Source organism: Strix uralensis, chromosome 16 (assembly GCF_047716275.1).
Source record: "Strix uralensis isolate ZFMK-TIS-50842 chromosome 16, bStrUra1, whole genome shotgun sequence".
NCBI classification, from domain to species: domain Eukaryota; kingdom Metazoa; phylum Chordata; class Aves; order Strigiformes; family Strigidae; genus Strix; species Strix uralensis.
Window position 1 is genome coordinate 9,844,834 of NC_133987.1, and position 21,948 is coordinate 9,866,781.

The 21,948-nt window shown below is 39.8% G+C and overlaps 2 protein-coding genes across 14 annotated transcripts in view; one reads left to right on the forward strand and one right to left on the reverse strand.

Annotated features, from left to right (window-relative positions):
- GPR146 (G protein-coupled receptor 146) overlaps positions 1–6,375 on the reverse strand; it is a 55,203-nt gene extending 48,828 nt beyond the window's left edge. For all 3 annotated transcript variants that reach the window (XR_012631138.1, XR_012631137.1, XR_012631139.1), the window contains exon 1: positions 5,899–6,375. The gene's annotated coding sequence lies outside the window, so the exon portion shown is untranslated. The remainder of the gene's footprint in view (positions 1–5,898) is intronic.
- CHLSN (cholesin) overlaps positions 1–21,948 on the forward strand; it is a 134,797-nt gene that overhangs the window by 92,536 nt on the left and 20,313 nt on the right. For 5 of the 11 annotated variants that reach the window (XM_074885921.1, XM_074885923.1, XM_074885922.1 and 2 more), the window contains one exon: positions 14,198–14,373. In XM_074885921.1, coding sequence (XP_074742022.1) covers positions 14,198–14,373 — 176 coding nt within the window. Of the gene's footprint in view, positions 1–3,371; positions 3,417–4,228; positions 4,309–5,689; positions 5,697–6,861; positions 6,925–7,159; positions 7,180–8,791; positions 8,872–14,197; positions 14,374–21,948 lie in introns of those variants that run through there. The other 6 variants (XM_074885929.1, XM_074885928.1, XM_074885930.1 and 3 more) reach the window with 6 other exon arrangements.

Here is a 21,948-nt window from a genome sequence, read left to right on the forward strand (position 1 = left end):
AATAATCTTGTGCAGGAAGTACAATGTTTTGGTTTTGCTATCTTGAAAGAAAAATAGGTGTTGATCTTCCTGCCTTCTGTAATTTTTCCAGTGTTCCCTATTCTCCCCGACTTCACATTTCAGTAACCGTGCTGCCTGCATCACTGCCAGGAGGTCATCTCTCCAGTTCTACCTTATGACCTTCCAATATGATTTTTAGCTCCCAGTATTCCAAGAGAAAGTACTCATTTCTAAAGAAAGTTTGAACAAAGAAAGGAAAAAATGAGAAAATGTCTTTGTCAAACTTGATTTTTTTTGTTGTTGTTTTGAAGATTACAATTTTAAGTGTTTTAGAAAACAACTTTTAATTTAAGCTTTAACAGAAGAGTATGGTATCTGCTTTCTCATTTCACATTCATAATACTGGAATGTCTCATGTTAAGGTAGAATCTTTAATTTTGGTTTTAGTTTGATTTTTCTGTTTCAAAGTATGTTGTATGGTTTGCAAGTAAAAAGAAACACAAAGCTTTCCTATTGCCATTCAGAAAAGAATTCTGATAGCTTGGCTTTTTTCTGGACTAATTAACTTTTTTTTTAACAAATTTCTTGAAGATCAGAATTTCCCCTGAGATGGACCTTCCATTTGCTATTAATGTCTCTCTTCCTTTGCTCTTCCTTTTTTCTGCCAAACATAAACTACTTCCCTTTCAAAGCTTTGCAATCTATTCCCGCTCTAGCCGTTATCCCATATGTGCTATGGAAATGTTGACTCTCACTAACAATTGAAACATTCCCCTTTGACAGTCTGCATTTTCTAATGTCCATCTCCAGCGCTTTTTGCTGTGCTGCCCTGTGTGCAATGAAGAAGTTGCTTGTTGTTCCTACCTTAAAACTTCCTTTTCTTTTGATCCTTGCAAAATTACATGATAACAGAACAGGTATGTGATAAACTTAATCCTTCTGTTTGTGGGTTGTCCACGCTTTCTTGTATTTTACATGTTATTCTGTCTGTAATTATCCACTCTATTTTATACTTAACTTTAAAATTATGTGGGCAACTGCCATTTTCCGTTTTGTTTATATTTGGTTTATCAATGACGTAAAATGTAACTTCTGCATGTAAAGCTTGACTTTGAAACTAACATGAGTTGTAAATTCAATTCCACATATTTATTTTATAAATATGTGTAAGCTACTTATTACTGAAATGTAGATTAATACAATGTTAGTATTTGTATTAATTCCAAAATAAGCAAACACCACCAACACTGTGTTTTGTGCTGTTTTTACAATGATATCCTTCAGTGTGGTCTGTTGAAATACAAACAGGTTTTACGGAGTATTTTTACTAAACAGTCGACAGGTTTTAATTTAGGGTCTTAAATCATAATTGTTTTTCAATTTTCTGCTCTGCCTCACAAAAGCATAATGAGGGCACACCTGATGCTATAAAAACCAGATGTCATTTCAGTATTCCAGGACTGTGATAAATTTGGAGATCTTAATTTTAGTATCATAGATGTATAGTTATCAGGGAGCTCACAAGAGCAGAAAGCATGTAAAGCGTTGCTAAATAAATAGGATTTGGGAAGGATTGCACTTTAATTTCAGAGACTTTCAAAATGCTGAAAATATGGATGGAATTTTGTTAAGGAACTTTCAGGAGACTATTTCAAACTGACAAGCAATATATTCAAATTCTTTCTTCCTGCAAGCCATGTTTAATGGCACAGTACTACTGTGGTCGTTTAGATGAGATGCTGGGGGATATGGTGTAGGGGGGAGAACTTTGTAGAGCAGGGCTGATGGTTGGACTCGATGATCCAAAGGGTCTTTTCCAACCTGAATGATTCTGTGATTCTACTTGCACTTGATCACTGTGATTGGAGGAGCAGCGAGCAGACCTGAAGGAAAGCTGGATCATGTAATTTGTGTGAACTCTTAGAAACATTATTCCTTTAGCTTTCTCATTGAGACAAAACTTCTTAAACCAAGATGTTCAGTGGGAACTGAACTGTACATGAGATACACATGGAGCTTTTTAGTACTTGTTTCTTGAAACAGGTTCAGATTCTGCATGCTGGTGTTCAAATGTCTATTCATGGAAACTATATATATTATATTTATATATATATTTACAAGAATAATAATTTCACAGACATTAATTGTCGCAGTCTAAGTCACCCATCTCTGGTTATCACTGGGCATGAAGTAAATGCAAAAATCTGTGATGTCTATGACGTTCATTCCTTATTTTGTGTTAAGATGTCTCTCTTTTCATAACCAAACTTAGGGTCCAATTCTCTGTCTCCCAAACCATTTATCCTATTGTAAAGCACATCAAGTGGCAAGACATGAGTTGAGTTGTTGATACCCTTATGCTCAGCTGTCATGGTATGAATGTGCAGGACATTTGAGGGGCTGCTTGTGTTCTGGGAGTAGCTGTGGGTGTCTATTTTATGGTTGCTGAATCATGAAATGAACACGTTCTGCTAAAGAAATGCATCCTGCATGCTTTGTTTTCTTGAGTGTCTCCTTCTGAGCCTTGTTCATCACAATTTAAAAACTGTATGTTCCTGCATACATGTGCATGTGCAGTTGAGTGTATATAAATATATGTATGCATGAAATACATTCTGGAATATTTAGCTAGGTTTTTAAAAAGATGTTAGTACAGCAAACTACAAGTGATGCTAGTTTTATTTAATAAGAAATTAATGACTACAAGTTTTGTTGAGGTTTGGGAGAATACAGAGGATTTGAAAGTAGAGTATATATACCAGGACATTAATTACCTCTAGCTATACATCCTGTTGAACTCTGGAGCTGAAGCTAATGACAACTTGTTGGTAAAGAGATGTGAAGTTTTTTATGGGTTTTGATGGCTTTTTTGTTTTTGCAAAAAATGCCTTCCTAAGTCAAATGTAAGGATTCCTGTTTGAATTGTAAGGAAAGTCACCTTTCCTAGGGATTGATAACCATTTATTTTTCATTTAATAATTAGCCTTCTGCTTCACTAGTCTTTCCCATAGATGGGGAAAAATTTACCTTCTCCAACTGTGTGTTTAATTATGTTCAATTTTTGAGTCAGAATGGGTATGTTACAGAGAAGCTGTCAATTTGAGACTAAGCAAACTAAATATACTCAGCTGAATGAATCCAGTACCGTGAACATGAACCACTGTTGTAAATAAGAAAGGAGATATCCAGAAGCTTTACAGTATTCAAGAAGTGTCAGATCATGTTCATTTGAAAGGGATGGCAACACTCTTTCTCCACCAGCGCAGACACAAGTATTCTGTTTCACCCAAGATGGGCCACCTGGGTCTTTATCAGACCCTGATGTTTGCACTTCTATTGTTGAATTTCAGCATTTTTGGAATAGCCATTCAACTTGTTTTGTAGAATCCCAGATCTTTCCCATCATAAAGATTTAGGTAGGTGAGATTAAAGCAAAATGTTTGTCCTTTGACCTTTGAAGTAATTTAATCCATTTTGCTGAGTGTTACAAAACCTTATATACTGTTTTCAAAAAGCTCTTTTACCAGCATATGTTGCTGTAAGGGCAATTGGGATGAACTATTAGGAACTCTTGACTATGGTGTAGATGTGATTTGTTGTTGAGGACAAAGTACTCCTGATGATATGGAACTATCAAGACTAGTAGAAATGTGAGGAATAGGTGCCCATTAGTTCCATTTTGTTGTATCCAACTCAGCAAAGCAACAGGGATTCTTCCAGATCTCCATACTCTAAAGGAATTGTCTAAAGGACTGGGTCACCCTTCAGGGAATCTGCTTTAATGCATTGGCATGACTGAAAAACTTTGGCAAGTCTTGCCTTGGGGTATGACTACTAGAATATCTGTATTTTGTCAAAGACTTCTGAATGAGAAAATAATTCTTTTCTGTGTTGCGTGTTTGAAGAGAACACATTCCATTAACAGTAAATGCTGTGGAAACTCATAACACTTAACTTCTGAAAAATGCATCACTATGAACAAAAATACCCTGCACTCTGCTCTAAAGATAATATTTATATTTTCTGCCGAGGGAGTAATTGGGGAAGAATATAATTTGAGCTTGAGAATGTCGGTACAAGTGATATGCACTGTTTAAGTCCCACCTAAGCTTTCCTTGTTTGAAATTTTAAGTAAAGACTTCAATGAGTTCCTCTGCATAAGGATAAATTTAGCTCCAAGAGCAGTGCAAAACAGACTTGTTGATTGGTGTGGGAGTGATTGCTGTGATTCCTGAACTATAAAGGTGCTGTCATTTCTGCAAAGGATCTGTGCAGGGGGAAGCAAAACATGGAACAGATTTTGAAAAGGTAAATCATGGGTCTGTGGATATGCCCAAAAACTCATATGGGGCCATAGTCTATTATGAATCACAACTTTTTTTTTTTTAATTGTAAATTATTGTTCTTTAATTACATCTTCAGCTATAATTTTGTGACTGTTTTGTGTGAAGAATTCAAAACTGGACTGATAAAATCAGCGTAAAAGCTCCTTACTATTTAAATATTGCCTCAACTATTCTCATAGCTTGATCATGCCTTAAAAATGCTTGAACTTCTGTGCAAAAATAAGTCCCTTACTTTTGGTCATGGAGGTGTTCTCCGGGTCACTCTTCAAGCGTGTAGGTCACTTCCATTTCCGTGTGATGTGAAAATAATAAAACACCCCAAAAAAAGGCTGCATTTCCCAAAGAAATGTGAAAATAATAAAATCACCCCAAAAAGGCTGCATTTCTCAAAGAAAGAGTGCCATTGCACCTGCAGAAATACATATGCACTTGTACTAAGTTCCTGCATTCTGTCTGCTGGTACTGAAATGGAGATGCTGGGAGGTCTCCTCTCTCTACTGTCAGAGTCATCCAGACTGTGTGCCCTACAGGTTTGGGATAATGAGGTGCTGAAACATTGAGTAGAAGCGGAGGCATCCAGTCCATCCCCAGACCTCTCTGGCAGTGAACATGTGTGTTGCTGTCAACATTTCATGATGACCAGCACAGAGCGGGCAAGCATGGTTGCTCTGGCTCCACAGGCACCTATTTATTATCTGTTCCAGTGAATTCCTGCCACAGCTGAAAAAGAGATGTAGCTATCATCATTTTTGCTTGCCTTGCAAAAAGCAGGCTTTGATTTCACCCTTCATGTCTCACTGAAGTCTAGATAAATCATCTGAAGTTGGCCAAAAAACTTGAGAAGAATGTGATCTACAGCTGTGATCTGTGTCTTTCCCATTTTTATAGCGGTATCTGTATAAAAACTGCATGAATTAGGGTAATGGCAGAATATACATGTGCTGGGTAAGCCTGTGTCGGTCATTCCTAAACAATGTGCCAGAAATCCCCGTTGGCTGTAGTCACAAGTAATTGCAAAGTTCTTTTTGACAAAACAATCAGCCTAGCCCCCATGCATGCAAGTTGCTGTAATTCGTGGTACAGATCAGCACATGGAACTTGGTGCAAGTATGAGCTGTATGTGGCTGCTATGGTGATTAAATACATAAATATAATAGATAAATATGGACCATATTAGAAATTCATTACTGGCACTCTCTCAGATCACAGTCAGCTCCAGCGTGCGGGGTCAGTCATGTTTCCTTACTCCGAGCGGGTCCTCCTGGACTGGGAGCGTGAGCTCCTGGAGGGGCTAGACTTACGCAATGGCCCCGTCCTACCTTGTCAACCAGCAAATTCAACACAAAAACGGTAAACAAAGGGCTTTTGTGCATGTTTTATAGTTCAGTGAGGATTAGTAGCCTGACACGATTTTCAGATGGACAAGCTTAGAGTTAACTTGCCTGAGGTTAATGAGGGAGGACGTGGGGCAATCTGTAGAGGCTGGAGCAGAAAGGTCTTGCTCCGATTTCAGATGCGGTACAGAGAATCATTAAAAGTGGGTTCTGCTTACCTGGGTCGGTGCGTTGGTCACGTGTTCCCTATTTTGGCTGCCTTAGGATGTGGATCATGCCGATCTCAGGCTCTTACTTGCAGTCCTTCCCGCAGCTTCAGAGGTCCCCTCCGCTGTGGTGGACATCCTAGCCTGTTCGTGGGCTCTGGCTGATTCAGATTCCTGCTTTTCTTTCCCCTCTCACCTTTTAGCATTCTCCAGCTGTAAAATCCATCCCTTTCCTGAAATGCAGAACGATGCACTTGTCCGATGAAGTTTTTCCAGGCGGGATTCAGATTCCAAACAAGCTTTTCATTTCCTTCGCGTGGGGGGGAGAGTGAAGGCAGGGAGGCAAGGAAAGTGCTCGCTTCCTTTAAATCCCCACCAGCGTCTTCCCAGCGCTGGAAGTGAAGTAGCTTGTCATGGTGATCTTCAGAGTTTAACTTTAGGGGGGGGAGGGAGAAAGTGGAAAGCAAACTGAATGCTGTAGTGGAGATTTCTCTCTTCCCCCACTGGGCCCCTTGCCGACTGTTTTTATTGATTTCAATCACTGGAGGCTAGCTGGCTCTCAGAAGAAACACTGTGTAATGTGTTCTTTCCTGGCTTTCATTAAAGAAACTCAATGCAGTGCGGTCACGCTGCCGAGCTCGCCTGGCAACCTGCCTACACCCTGTGGTACCTCTTTCATTGGAGGAGATCGAGCTCGTGGTTTGGGGTTTTTTTATTTATTTTTTTTTTAATTCTCTAGCAAGGATTTCAAAACAGCCTGTGCTCTGCTTCTACCTCCTCTTGCAGCCTAAAGCCTTTTTAAGCTTCAGAAGAAATTGTCAGCACCCCTAAAGGGGACGACTTTGGTGGCGATGAAAACACTGAGTGTTGCGACAGCCTCGTGCTCCTTCTATTAAAATTCCTCTGTGCGTTCTGGGGAAGGGTTAAAAGGGCTGTGTGTAAGCCACGGGGATGTGGATACAAATGATTTCCTAGGGGTTTCCTTTTTTTTTTTTAAATTCCATCTTCTCCTGATTGGTTAACATGGTTTAATTAAGGGTAAGAGAGTAAGCAAAATCCTTCAACAAATATGTGAAAATTCCTGGCAGTGCTCTAGTTGCAAATGAAGCAAAGCTGCATTCCCCAAGCCTGCAGTCGCGGTGGTGTCTTAAATATTTCTGTTGTATTCAGGACTGTGATACTGGTGGAGAAAAATGAGAAATAAAATATGGTACTAATTTATGCCTTAGAACTTAATCTGCTACAGTATGTATTTTATAGGGGCAAACAATCTATAAAGTAGAATTCAACAAGGTAGGTTCTGTAAATCGTATTGTTCTGGGTGCCTATAAATGTGTTCATTTAATTTAGTAATTTGTTCAATTTCTTCTTATTCAGCAGTTCCTAATGATAACACTTTATGTGCTCTTCAGAATTGACTGTAAATCTGCGAAACACGTAAATATCACATAGTTGTAAATTAAGCCGGGTTTCAAGCTAGTAAAGGTGCATCTATTCTAAATTACAGCTGCAAGTTTAGGGTGCTACCTGATCACTTGTGCTTGTGAGATACTATAGCTGTGTACACAAGGACGCTTTTTTTTAAAAAAACCAAACATTTACACAACCACTAAAAGAATCCTTTCGTGGATCAGAAAGATAAAAAGCTTGTTCTTATTTAAATCTGGTTTCCTGCAGAACTTGTTTGAGGCATTTCTGCTTGGGTTGCATCTACAGAAACCTTTCCCAATCAACTTAATGTAAGTAATTCCCAGTGTTTTTGTTGTGAGGAGTTGAGATTCTAAAAACACCCAACTTTTATGAAAAATCTTAATTTTTTCTTTGAGCAATGTATAATTTTAAAAAAATCTTCCTCTGTAAGTGCTGCAGACATGGTGTAAGGAGGTATACTTCTACAATGTTACTTTTAATTCAAAATTTGCTTTCTGCATGGCAATGAAATTTCATATGCCCTCTCTGGTCATACTTCTTCTTTTTATAAGGTGCTAAATGATAGAAAATAGTTATTTAAATTCAATATGGCAATGAACTATTTTATGCAAATTCTATAACTGTAATTGTAGCACAGTTCTTTGGCAAGCCTCAGATAGTAAATCATTTGTCAGTCTTTCTTTTACGAACCTTGCATCTAAGGATTTGCCAGCCTTTCTTCTTTGTAGGTTTGAACTGTGTTTATAGATTCTGCTTTTTGTTTTTAAGCTGGCAGATGGCCAGTTATTTTTCTGGGTTCATATGTATTGTGTAAGACAGAAACAGAATGTTTTGCATCCTGGTATCATGCACAAGGCATTTTTGGGGCAAAAGGCTACTTGTAAGCAGAAGCCATTATGTGACAGGTCGGTAGCTCCTTGTCATCTCTTGGTCACAAACCCCTTTTGACATTTCTCCATATTAAAAGTTATGAAATAATATGAGCTTAATGAACAAACAAGGTGCTACAATGCTCCTACTATGAAATAAGCCGTATCATCCATTTCCCCATCTTTCTCTTCGGAGTTCAAATATTTGACGCCCTTTTTATACGTTTGTCGCTGTCAGTCAAGTTGTAATTTATTCCTCTGAATTTCTGATGTTGCTTGCTTTGCTGTTGTACAGACTTGTGTTGCTGTTGTGGTAGAAAAGGATAAAAGTCTATTGGCTTGTGGAGGAGCTGGATTCACTGGTACTAATAAATAGTAAATTTGGTGTTGTGGCTGGTCTGTGGTTACTGCTATAGTTTTGGCAGCAAAGCTGAACCCCTGAACAGGCAGAAAGTTCAGACCTACACAGGCAAATCCCAGAGGCAAATTTATAATAAATGAATACTCAGTTAATTGTGGTAATTCTTCTGAGTTACTGACTGTCAACCTTATTCTATGCTGGCAACAGACAACTAGGGTTGCAAATGCAGGAGTCTCTGAAACAGTGACAAGCGAGAAGGAGGAACAGAAGTCTTTAGAAGATGTCTTCAATTTACTCAAGTATGAGGCAGTCAAGGACCTTTGGGTAACTATAAATCTGGAAACAAATTAAAAAATGCACTTACTGCTCTGCTGAAACAATACAATTACTGTGTTGTTAATACCATCTTGTTACTGGTTGCCCAGTTATTATGGTTCATAGTCCCTTGGCAGTATAAGCTTTTATGCAGATGGAGTCTCTGAAAAACTACACCTGTTTGGTTTTGCCACTCTTGCTGCAGAAAAAAGGGTCAGCTATCTTCAAGAAATCCTGTCTTGGGTATATCTTTTGCCAGTTTCTGCCAGTTATAATTATTTTTCTCTGTTCTGAATTGCTTAGCAGGACTGCTTTACACTATTAAATGCTTTACTTCAGTTTGAGATGGTTCTCCTTTTATGATGGGTAAGCTCATTTCTAAAGATCACTTACAAAATGTTTTAAATTTGTGCAATATTTCCAGATTACAAAAAATAATGGAAAAATTTAACTGGTATCTAAAACTGCCACAGCTGAAGTGTCCAGATATTTTGAGTCAGATGTCTTAGACTGTTTACAGTATATTACCATGTTTACATACAATTCAGAAATTTAGAGACTGGCATTGTTGAAAGGCACTGTATTGGCAGTCACAGCACTGTGCATGCAGATGGACGTGGTGTAGCGCGAACTTTGGGAATTTGCTTGAAGATGTCTGAGCTCACATGTCCATACCCTGGCAAAGATGACATGGGTTTTTATGAGCATAAGTGTTAAAGATTTGGGGGTCTGTCTTTTACTCAAAATATGGCATACAGTGGCAATATCCTTTTTAGCACCTTTTCAGGCCTTCTGGAAAGTTTTCAAGTGGAAGACTCCCACCTCCTTAATCATGAGAAAACACTGGCTCTCCTCTGAATGTCATTCATTCAAGTGTACTGACCTAGCCTGACCTTGTTTAGATTGAGATCTAATGAGCCCAGGATCCAAGGTGGTGTGGTAGCTCTCAGCAGGCTTTGGAAATAAGCAAGTGTTGTGTTTTTCTGTATGCATGTGGTTTAAATTTATCACGTCAATAAACAAGTGTCTCACATGCTCAAATACGGACTTTACAATGTTGTAGTTCAGACTAAATTGTAGCACTACAAATTGTGATGTCACTTTGTAAATATAAAAGGAGACAACATGGAATATTTATGACCTCAAAACAATGAAGTCCTGTTGGTTGGGGTTTTTTAATTTAAATAATGACATAATACTAAAAATCTTAATCTGAATGGCTCACAAACTTTGGACACATCTTGCAGAAAAACAGTCACACTAATGGTTCAGGGAAAGCGAAATTAAAAAATAAGGCTGTTGATTTAAAGAAAGGAGGGATGCATCAGTAGAGGATCGTAACAGAGATTATCCAAGTTAAAATAAATACAGGTAGGCTTTAAATTCCAGTGAAAGGTTTGGTTTTGTTTTCTTTCAAGTCCCAGGTTTTGGGGAAGGTTGGTTTTAGTTGTGGTGGTGTTTTGTTTGTTTTTTTTTTTTTTAAATTGCAATAAAACTACCCTCAGCTTCACTCGAGAATATACCACCAAATTTAGGTATTTTATGAAGCACATAAAACCTGAGGCTTTCAAATTAAAAACCAGTCAAGGACAGATTGTGGTATGTTCTACTAGATTAATCAAGTTGACATGGATGGATAAAAGTATAGTTGCAACTAGAAAAGTTGTTTGAGCTGTAAGTTTGTGAGCACTTTCACAGTATGTGTGCTGGGAGTCCCAAACAGAAGAAGCCTGAAGAATCTGATTTTCCTTGGATGATGATGCTGTGGGCTCCCAGAAGGTACCTCCAGCTGTAAATCCTGAATCTGTCACGCCTGGGACAGCACTGGCCCCGCAGGGAGAACAATGCTCTTGTTTCAGACAGCCCACAGTGCATCAATTGCGATGCTGGAAACAAATGTTGTTAGGGCTCGGTATTTACATTGGGACCTACAGGGAGGGAGCAACTTGTTTTGTTTTTAATGGAGCGGTCGGGTAGAGGGATAAAAAGCTTTTTGATAATGTGAGGAATGTGGGGGGGAAGGGAAGGTACAGAGATATGCATTTACTGTAAGTATGAAGAAGCAGAGGCCTCTTTATCAGACCGGCTCTAATGATGTGCCACAGTCACTTTATTTGAAAGCTTCATGGCTCACAGAAAAGTAAACAAATTCATTACATTATTTTTAAAAGAAGATTAACTGTAGTGTGTCGTCTGTTGGACAGCTGCTGTAGTAATCTTCTACAAACACTTTATAAATGACCACCCTCAGTGTTTTCCTGGGCTTTGTGTGGCTGGATTGTTATTTTAGTAAGTACCAGGGTGGCTTTTCAAATGAAAACGTTGTTTCCTGTAAAACAATTACATACCTACCTTCACCTAAATATTATTTTATTCTCAGCATGAGTTATAAAATGTCTTCTATACAAATGCAACATATGTTGCTTTTTTGCATGTGTTTGCACATGAATGCTGGCTTTTCCATAAAAAGAGTTAAAAAGTATTTTAAACAAAAAACCCAAATACTCTTTACTGTCCCACTCCCATTTATTCTAATTTCTGCTTTCTTGCCCTTTTTTGGTCTTTGAAAATGAAAAGTTGAAAAGATGAGTCAGAGTAAACTTAGATGATACATGAATTGACACTGAACAAATGTTTAGTCCTCAGCAGGTGTCCTTGGCAAATAAGATTGTGCTCAGGTATTGTCTTGTTTAACCATCCTTTGCTTCAGCATCAGCAAGAATAATGTTATTTAGCACCGTGTCTGGATTTTTGTTTGTAAGCACTTGGCTAACACAGATTGATATAACACTAAGGATTTGTCAGTTTATAAAGTGGTTTCAATCAATCTTTCCATAAAGCAGTTGATCTTCTTGTGCATTCAGTTTTCAGTTATGGTTCCTCAAACAGGTGAGGAGGGAGCAGAGAGTTGAGAAAGAGTGTTTCATTCACACTCAGTTTCGCCTCCCTGGGTTTCTGATGCTCTAAGAGGGAACTTTACCTGGCAAGTACGATGCTATAGTAAAGCTGCTGGATCTGAACCAAGTCCACTCTGTCAATGTGATTCTTGTTCTTGGAAAGGGTGGTGGTGTAGACTCCTTTATCTGCCTCAGCCCTGGGATGTGGGATCCTAATACAGCTGCTGTAGGCATGGGTGGCTCCTCTGGACTGCCTTACTTGTCTCTGTGTACTCCACCTTCATCAGCTTACAGTTGAAGTGTCCGAGAGACGACTTCTGCAGGTTTGGCAGAAACATGAGAAAGTGTATTTTATTTATTTTGAGCAGAAGAATTATGGGTCTAAATAACAAACACTTGCATGCAATCCCCCGTTTTTCTGTCCTTGTCATAGGAGTCTGCTTCAAAGTCCACTTGTGTACAGATAAGGCAGACATTTCCTGGGCCACCTTCCATCCGTGCCATTTCCACTGCTGTCGGTGGGTGGTTTCTCCCTACCCAGAGACCCCATCTTCTTAGAAATACAGCCTGACCTTGCAGGAATTGCTCAGGTTGTCTTAACAAGCCCAGTACAACTGTTGCTGAGGAAGTGGATTAATTAATGGAGTCATTTGCAAATCATTACTGCTTGGGCAAAATCTCTATCACGTTTTGTGTTACTGCAAACACTGTTTCCACAGTGTTGCCCACAGCCCCACCTCTTCTCGTTAAATGTCATGAGCAGGATATTTAAAGGGTCTTGACAGAAGGTGCTAAATATGGTTAGATAAAAAAATGGGAGCCTGACAACCTATTCCAATATGAGCCTGTAATGTAGAAGTGTGTCAATGTTTGCAATTGTGAATTGGCTACAAATGATAGTAGGGAAGTAGCACAGCACAGCAAACAGGAGCTAAAAACCCTGAGTTCATCACAACACTTAATACTTCTATTATTTTTGCTACTGGATTTCTGTTCTTAACTTGGAAGAGAAGGTGATATTTAAATGGTCCTTGTTGCATACTTTTAGCCTGCATTTTATCACAGTGCCTGACCCATGGAGGTGGCTCAGAAGCAGCAGTTCCTTAAGCCGTGATGAAGGTATCAAAGTATTATTTGGGACTGTGTGAGATCTGTAACTATTATATAAGCAAAGAATTAGCAGTGCCCCTTCAAACTTGGACTTGGAAATATCTGAAAGCAAGACTGATACAGTGTAAGAGTCTTGTTTGCAGAATTTCGTACTTTTTTCGTTGCTTAGTTGTTACTGCGAGGTTGCACAGAAGAAGCAGCTTCATAGTGTCCAAATCCCTCCTGCTTCCCGAGGTACATAGAGGTTTGGATACCTAGAAGCTACTCTGTCTACAGTTTTGTGAAAGTCTATGTACGCTGATCATCAGAATAGTTAGGGTTCTGTAAAGAGTAAATCTCTCTCTCTGAGGGAAATCTTGGGGAGAGCATTGAACAAACAGCCATCTAACACTAGACCAGCTGCAATATTTTTATGCTTCTAGTTGATACTTAACAATTCAGTGAGACTGTTGCCTGGAAATATATGAATAAACCTCTCTCAGACATCTAGGAGTCCCTGAAGTCAACCTCATCTTGTGATGGAACAGCATTTTATTTCTACACTGTGATCTTGCACTGGATTTTCCCTGATAAACTCAGTGTATCTGTTTAATGTTTTTCATCTGTATGTGAAATCCTTTCATTTGGGGTATAATTATGCATATATTTATAGTAACATGGTTTTAGATGTGAATAATTAACTGTTCTGGCTGCACACCTAAAGAAACTTCAACCTTTGTGTGATAGATGTGTACATGTTTATTGAAGTTCATGCATATGTTTACCCAAGATTGCTAAAAGATCTCCAAGAGGTCTTGGATGAAGATGGTAGTTGTCACATCTTCTCCTCTGGCATAACAGAGGAAACCCCTGTTTGGCAGACAGAGGTTTTCTCAATGTAGCAAGGTGTGACATTACACAACAAACAGCCCCAGAAACTAAGCATTTTAAGGAAACCCCACTTCTCCCACTTAATCCATACCCTCCCTCCAGTATGAAACAGCCTCTGCTGTTCACATTGCCCCCCTCAGAATGGGATGGGAGAACAAACAGCACAACAAATTTTAGATATGATATTTAATACGTAGCTAGAAGGTGCTCAGATTACTGCTGAGAACAGGATAATCATCTATAGAGGGCAGTTCTACAGATTTCTGCAAGTGCAGTATTTACAGTTCTCTGAATTGAGGAGGGTAGGGAGGTGATGGAAGTATAGTGAACAGTAAAATTATGAAGCTTGAAGCTTCTGGTTTTAAATATTACGTCTGCCCTTCAATTGCATTTGTGCACATTTTGTTCACTTTCCTATAAAAATACAAACACTTTATTTAAATGTTGATTTTTTTCAGGCAACAAAAGAAGAGGAAGAACTTACCGCAGAGGAAAGGAGGAAACTGGAAAGAAAATTAAAAAAAGAGCGCAAGAAGAAGGAAAAACAGCTGATGAGGGAAGCTGGAATCTCCACTAAAAAGGTGGAGCCCAAAAAGCATTCGGGATCTGAGCTGGCTCTGGCCTATTTAACCAGGTAGGAATAGTAAAACCACTGCAGGTGCTCCCTACAGAAGTAAGCCATAAACTGTGCCAGAAAGCCAGAACAAGCTGAATCCAGTAATAACACATTAAAGGAAATTGCTGCAGTTAAGTACTGAATTAATGTTTCGTCTCAGCTGACACCCCAGCATACAGTTGATCACCCCATTGTATTTATATCACAGGAACAACTGAGAGATGTTAAGTATGGTGCAAACATTTTATAGAAAAACAGATTCTGTCCTGAGGATCTTATAGTTGATATATAAATATCACTGGGTTAGCTGCACTTAAAAAGATGAAAGGCACATTGCAGAAAAGATTGCATTGAGGCAATTGGTTTTATTTCTTGAGTGCGCTGTTCTAAGCAAAGGAGTTCCAGTTGTTCCCTTTATGTAAGCAAATGGTTAAGCATTATGGAGTCTGAATTTAGCCGCCTGCATGATGTTTGGATATTTGTAAATTAAGATGGGATTATGCCACTATTTTAAAGTTAATAGTGTACAATGCCTTACTTTTGCATAGCAAAGTATACAGCAAGTATAGTGTCCGATTTCAGATCGGAAGCAATTACTTCATCTAGTTAGAGCACTTATTTAGAATACTTAAAATTCCAACATAAAGCAAAGTCTATAGTTAAACTAAAGAACTACAGCAAAGCATTTGTAGTACCCTACAGACAGTAAGAGGTCACATATAAACAGGACGATAGTGTTTAATTTTTTTCCAAACTGCAAAATATACTCTGTCTGTAAGACCTCCAGGACTGGCGTGTTACGAATAGTGGGTTACCACGTGGAATAATTCCAGGGTTGCATCTCTGGCTATGCTGAAAACTGAAGCATCCAGACTGTCTGAATTGTTACTTACCACTCTCAGTGGGGAGGGAGGAAATTAATTGCATTCCAGGCAGAGGGACATGTGCATTTTTGTTACATAACCCTCAGCACGCAGAGATAGCAAAATGACAATAACATTTTTGATCTGGAAAACAGCTGGAGTAGTTCACCACTGTTTTGAACTGCAAATGGATTGACAGTTAGCTCTGAACCATCTGCTCAGACTATACTCTTGTATGTGTGCTAGTAAGTGGTGGATCTCTAGATAAAGGATTTCAGTTTTGGAAAGCAAAGGAACAAGCTGTGGGGTTTTGATTGATATTCCACTGTTATCAGTATGGATTTTTGCCTTGTTAGGTGAGAGAATATGAAACTGTATTTGAACTAATATTTGAACCAATTTGACTCTAGAGTTTCACTTAACCTGTACCAAATTACTTTGAAATGGTAAACCTGCCTTGTCATTTGGTCCGTAATATACAGAGTCCAAGGGCTATATGTACAGCAATAGGTTGTGAGGGATTATTTCAGCTACAGACAATTTGAATTTTGTAGACTTAACAGGGATATTCATAAGGTGCTGAACTGCCAAGCAAACATAGCCACAGACATCATTCTAGCCCCAAATGTGCCGGGATCGTCTTGTGCTGTTGTAAATTACAAAAAACCAGCTTAATTCTTTTACACCTCGGATGTTTTTTCAACCCAGCAAGATTGGAAGAAGAAACAACTGGATTTAAAGTAATCAGAGAAATGGTATATTAGCTGGGGAAGGGAGACTAAAATTCGAGCTATGGAAATCCATTGCAAAACCCCCAGCAACTTCAGTGGGTCAAGGATTTCAGTCTACATGTTTTTGTAGGACTACAGGCGTGAACAATGTGGGGGAAGATAAATTAATCTTATAGCTGGAAGAGATTAATATATTGGAAGTAAACAAAAGGGTGCTGTGGATTTATGTTTTGTCCCACCTACAATAAAAAGCCTTACGTGACATAAGGGTTCTGAGTGGCATCTCAAATCCCTGAGGACATGTGAATCTCCTGTAGGACAGGTGGAACTTGAAGTACCATATGATAACTAAAACTGTCATTTTAATTTATTAAGAGACTATTTGCAGTATGAGAGCACAACCATATGAGACTTTAGCCTATGACAGGGAAAGATTGAAATTGTTTTAGTGAAATTTTGTTTGATAACTTTTAAAGAAAAATGTTAGAACGCATTCAGTGAAAGATTTTTTGCTACATAGCTAGGCTTTTGACATGCAAGAGAATATTAAACTTATTTTGTAGGTCGTACATATTTTAAGAGGTAGTAGTTCCCTCAGAGTGCAGAATCACATTTTTTGGTATGTGGAATTCTTCACCAGTAGAACAAATTTCTGTTTCAAGCGGTAAGGTCAGGGAGAAGTAGCAAAATTTTACTTGGAGGAAATAAAACATAGCTAATAACAGTTAGTGTTTTGCACTTAGAAAGCCCTGCTTCTGCAATAGCTTTCTATGCTTCATTTAAAAACTAAAATGGAAGTAGCAGGCAGCCCACAGGCAGCACTCCTCTCTTCATGGAGGCATGAGGTGACTTTCACGAAGATGTGCCTCATCCTTTTAGTCCCTTATCCTTTTAGTCGAGGTGAGTTAATGAAGAGAGCATTGATGAGAGGGAGTAAGGCATGCGGCGTAGGGGGCAGGACCGCTGACTGCTTACTGCCCTTCCTGATGGCTTTCAGACCAGCACTACAGCAACAGAACTAGATTCAGAGCAATGCTTCGCACGAAGAGCGATGCTAGACCCAGACACGTGGCTGCGCTTGGTAGCACTGCCGATGTGTGCCCCTGCTGCCAGGGACTGCTGGGGGTCTTGGTAAACCTCCAGACTGCTGGGCACAGTGCACTTCTACAAACTGACCAGTTCTTCCAGTTTTCCAGGTTTTTTATTTGAGTCTAAAAACAAATAGTTCTTGATGCTTTGCCAGCCTCCAGAGAGGTCAAATTATCATTTTATTGGAGGACCATCCTAGCAATTGAGAGAGGCTTTTTTTCCCTATGCATATGAGATGGCTACATGCAACAGCAGCTGATGCCAACTAGAAAACTGCAGCTCCCAGCTAGACCTGAGGGTGCTGAAGAGTTTCCCCTGTGAGCTGGCTGACATTGATAGCCTAGGCTTTTCAGCTGCTTTCTCATTTGAATGAGACCAGGACAAGCATGCACCAGGTTTTGTACCCCTGATAGAGGAGAAGCAGCCAAATGTCTACTGGTTTTTTCTTCTCTCACTTTCTGTTGGCCTGTGGGAAGAGGAAAGGGGGAGAAAAAAAAATCTTTGCTTCACCAATTTTTCTCTCATCTGTTCCCTCAATGAGATAAGCTCAGGCACTTTCTCAGTGCAGCAAGCACAGCGTAACTGCGGAAACACAAGAAAGTTGTCTACTGTCAGATTCTCCAGTTTGCTGGAGGAGCAGAGAGGAAGATCTGAAGGTACATAGAGGATTACAAATAGGGAGCTAAAGCAAAAAAGGAAGCAGAAAAGTTATAAAACTATGAGAAGGAAAAAAGAAAATATGCAATAATGAAAAAAAACCCCAGAGTGGTACTGAACAGAAGAGAAAAGATTGGTAAAATTACTGGAGAGGAATAGGGAAAAGCAGAACTAAGGAAGTATTAATGGTTGAATAAACTGCTGCATTGGGTTTGCAAGGTTTTGGTAGCCAGGGGTACAGGGGTGATTTGTGTGAGAAGCTGCCAGAAGCTTCCCCTGTGTCCAGTAGAACCAGGGCCAGCGGCTCCAAGACGGACCCGCTGCTGGCCAAGGCCGAGCCCATCAGCAACGGTGGTAGCACCTCTGGGATAACGTATTGAAGAAGGGGAAAAAACCTGTGCAACTGCAGCCGGGGAGAGGAGTGAGAATATGTGAGAGAAACAACTCTGCAGACACCCAGGTCAGTGAAGAAGGAGGGGAGGAGGTGCTCCAGGCCCGGAGCAGAGATTCCCCCACAGCCCGTGGGGCAGCCCCTGGTGAGGCAGCTGTGCCCTGCACCCATGGAGGGGAATGGTGGGGCAGATCCCACCTGCAGCCCGGGGGGGACCCCACGCCGGAGCAGGTGGGTGCCCAAAGGCGGCTGTGACCCCGTGGGAAGCCCGCGCTGGAGCAGGCTCCTGGCAGGAGCTGTGGCCCGTGGAGGGAGGAGCCCACTCTGGAGCAGGTTTGCTGGCAGGACTTGTGACCCTGCAGGGGACCCATGCTGGAGCAGGGGAGGAGTGTGAGGAGTCCTCCCCCTGAGGAGGAAGGAGCGGCAGAGACAACGGGTGGTGAACTGACCACAGCCCCCATTCCCCATCCCCCTGTGCCGCTGGAGGGGAGGAGGGAGAGAAATCAGGAGTGAGGTTAAGCCTGGGAAGAAGGGAGGGTTGGGGGGAAAGGTGTTTTAAGATTTAATTTTTCTTTCTCATTATCCTACTCTGATTTGATTGGCAATAAATGAAATTAATTTTTCCCCAAGTTGGGTCTGTTTTGCCTATGATGGTAACTGGTGAGTGATTTCTCCCTGTCCTTATCTCGACCCACGAGTCTTTCATTATATTCTCTCTTCCCTGTCCAGCTGAGGAGGGGAGTGATAGAGCAGCTTTGGTGGACACCTGGTGTCCAGCCAGGATCAACCCACCACAACTGCACAAATCTTTTCCTTTTAATGATGACATGCTTTTTTTCTTTATAATGGCAAGTGATAATTCAGTTTTAAAGCCAAGATTAGAATGTCTCATTACTTTGATTCTTGGAAAATAAAAATTCATCCTTGTCTGAACGTCAAGCACTTTCAAGTGTAAAGATGGTGCAATTCATGAAAATGGTAATTAGACTTAATTATAACCTAAGTGACCTTCTGTGGTGTTAAAATGTTGGCAGAACGTGTTTGTCTTGGCAAGCCACTCTCTCCTAGAAACGCTTCTCTTCTTGTGTTTGGCTTAGAAAGTTCATTGCTGTATGGATCTGCACATATGGTTTTCTCCATCACCCACCAAAGGAATAGACAGAGATCTGAAAAGATGTCACTAAAAGTATGTGGAATGACAAGATTGATACCATCTGAAGTAGAAGTAATAGATAATATTGTTATCTGGATATTGCTGTGAATTACCTAAGTCTTGCAATATTATTTATCACATGTTAAAATTTAAAAAATAAGCTGCTGGAGTACATTTCTTTTCCTTCTGTAATGATTTATGTTATATTAGTAATATATGTCACCAGAATGTTTCTCAAGGCATTGTCTTTTCAGTTTTCTTTATAGATCTTACTTTCCTCATCCCTAATTTAAATCTAGGTGAGATTCAGAGAATGTCAGAGATTCTTTAAAGAAGAAAAAGTGCATAAAGAATAATACAAAACACGTTACAGAAACACAGAAGTGAGAGACAGTCAGAATTTCCCGTTGAGTGGGGAAACAGTCTGGCTCTGCAGAACACAAGGTGCTTTTTGCTGAGCACAGTGGCAGCACTGCTGAAAGCGGTGTACAACCCGGGGCGGTTGGTTGGCTGCTGTGTTTGCAGAATGGAAACAGATCCCAGTCCTTGGTCAAACTTTTTTACAAACAGTGCCAAGCATGGGAGATTTTAAAGCTGAAACATTGTTATCCCTTTCAGAGTATACAGAAATCTGAGAGGTGTTGCTGTAAGCGTTTGATTCTTTTATATTTTTAATATATATATGTATTATATAGATATATATATAATATAAATAAAAATAACATGTATAAAGTATATCAAGTTTTTACTCCTACTGGAGCAGAGGCCATCTGAGGAAGGGCATTAATAGGTACCTTAGTGTTAGCATCTAAGAAGTTTCTGGTTTTTGAAGGAACCAGGAGAGGCTTGTACTGGGCTGTGAAGAGGGCAGCAACATTTGAGACTTGTGGCCAAACAGGTGAGATGACAGTGGCCCTTCAGGAAATCACAAAACCATTCCTCCTACCACATTTGGGATGAGGTGACTCTATTAGGAGAGCTTCTGCACAAATACAACCACACCCATTAATGTTGGAAAACAGTTTCTAAATTTAACGAGTGGGCTCATGTCAGATTTAGTTTGCTTCATTGATCCATAATGTTCTGAAGCTGTTTTTCCTCTCACAGGTTTAGTATTTTTAAGCAACGGTCAGTGATGACTGTTGATGTTTGATTCTGAACCTAAATAAGTCATTCTCATTGCTGCTGGCCTTACTCTTTATTAATTTCAAATTTGGCACTGGTGTTGATGGTTTCACCATCAATGGCTTAAGCTTTTAGATATTAAGAGTAACAGATGCACTAGAAATCTAAACATACACAGATTTTTTTCTCCTTCTAGAGACAGACTCCTTGGGTTTGATAGCAACTAACATTAGCATTTAGTGTCATGTCTCCTTCCCCCATGCTCTGGGATGGAGAATGAGTTTCCTTCCTGATAGGGAGGTGCAGTGTACATAAAAGCTCATCAGTTCTCTTGAATTTCACAAGATACTGGAGAACTGCTCAAGTGATGAATCTCAATTAGCCAGTAGCAAAAATAGTATGTGAACTTAAGAGAAACCACTGTAATTAGACACAGCGATGTTGCTGCCTTCCCTTCAACAGCTGGGGCTTTAAGGTGTCTGGAAAAAGCAGTTTTTCCTCAAAGATAGGGGAATAGTGATGGAGGCTAGTTTTACTTTAATAATCATAGGGCTATTTTTTAAAGGTTCTGGGGCAAGCATTAACTATGGATGTAATTAATCTATTCATACACGCTTTTAGTCATTTTGTCACATTCATTAGTTCCGTAAGAAGCCTCATGAATCCAGAGAGTCAGATACAGGATAAATTTGCATTTGGCGTTGTTCTGCGGCTGTTTTATATGAACTTGGGCAGGCACTTGCTGCTATCTGATTTCAAAGGCTTGCACTTCTCCTAATACTCTAGAGATTAGTGAATTTGTTTTAGCACTTCTCCAACCTTCTATATTGCTTGACTTTTAATTTCTACAAGGGCTTGACCTGCCTCTAAGTGGGATTCCTCTCCTTGACCTAAATCAGCATGTCTGTAAGACTGAATGTTTTCCAATTGATGTTAATAGCTGGCAGATCTTCCTCATTTTAAAGGAAGCCACTGCCTCTGTTTATGACGGAGAAAAGTAGTCTCATCTTATTAAGAGTGAGTTACCTTATCATTATCCTACGCTCCCTTGTGTAACTTCAGCACCCCGTGGCATCTGATGAAGCCATCTCAGTTTGTTTGCAGTTCCCTAGCAGCCCCGGCATTACTCAGAAACTCTACAAGGCTTTCTGTTGCAATGCCCACAGCTTTCCTATTTTTAGGGTGCCAGTATGCCGGCAGTTATTCTTGTGGGGGTAGGTGGAGAGAGCATATTCACTCTACAGATTTGGTGCTGCTTTGGGCTGTTCTGTAAATGTACTCAAGCATATTATCTTCCATAGAAGGCAAAGCTTGATCTTAGGGTATATGAAGCAGAAAAATTGTTCTGCTATGTTGGACCTGTTACTGAGCAAGGTTTTCTAAATCATTGTATTGCCCCACATTTTGTAAGTAACTTCTCCTCATCCTGGTGTTTACATCCTTCACACAGCTGTATCGGTTTTCTCAATCTCACTGCCCCTTTGGTGAAGCAGTACATCCATAATCCTTCATCTTCCTTCCAGACACTGATGTGCTCTATTGCTCTTCTGTGGACTCCTGTGTCTGTGATCATTCTGGACATGG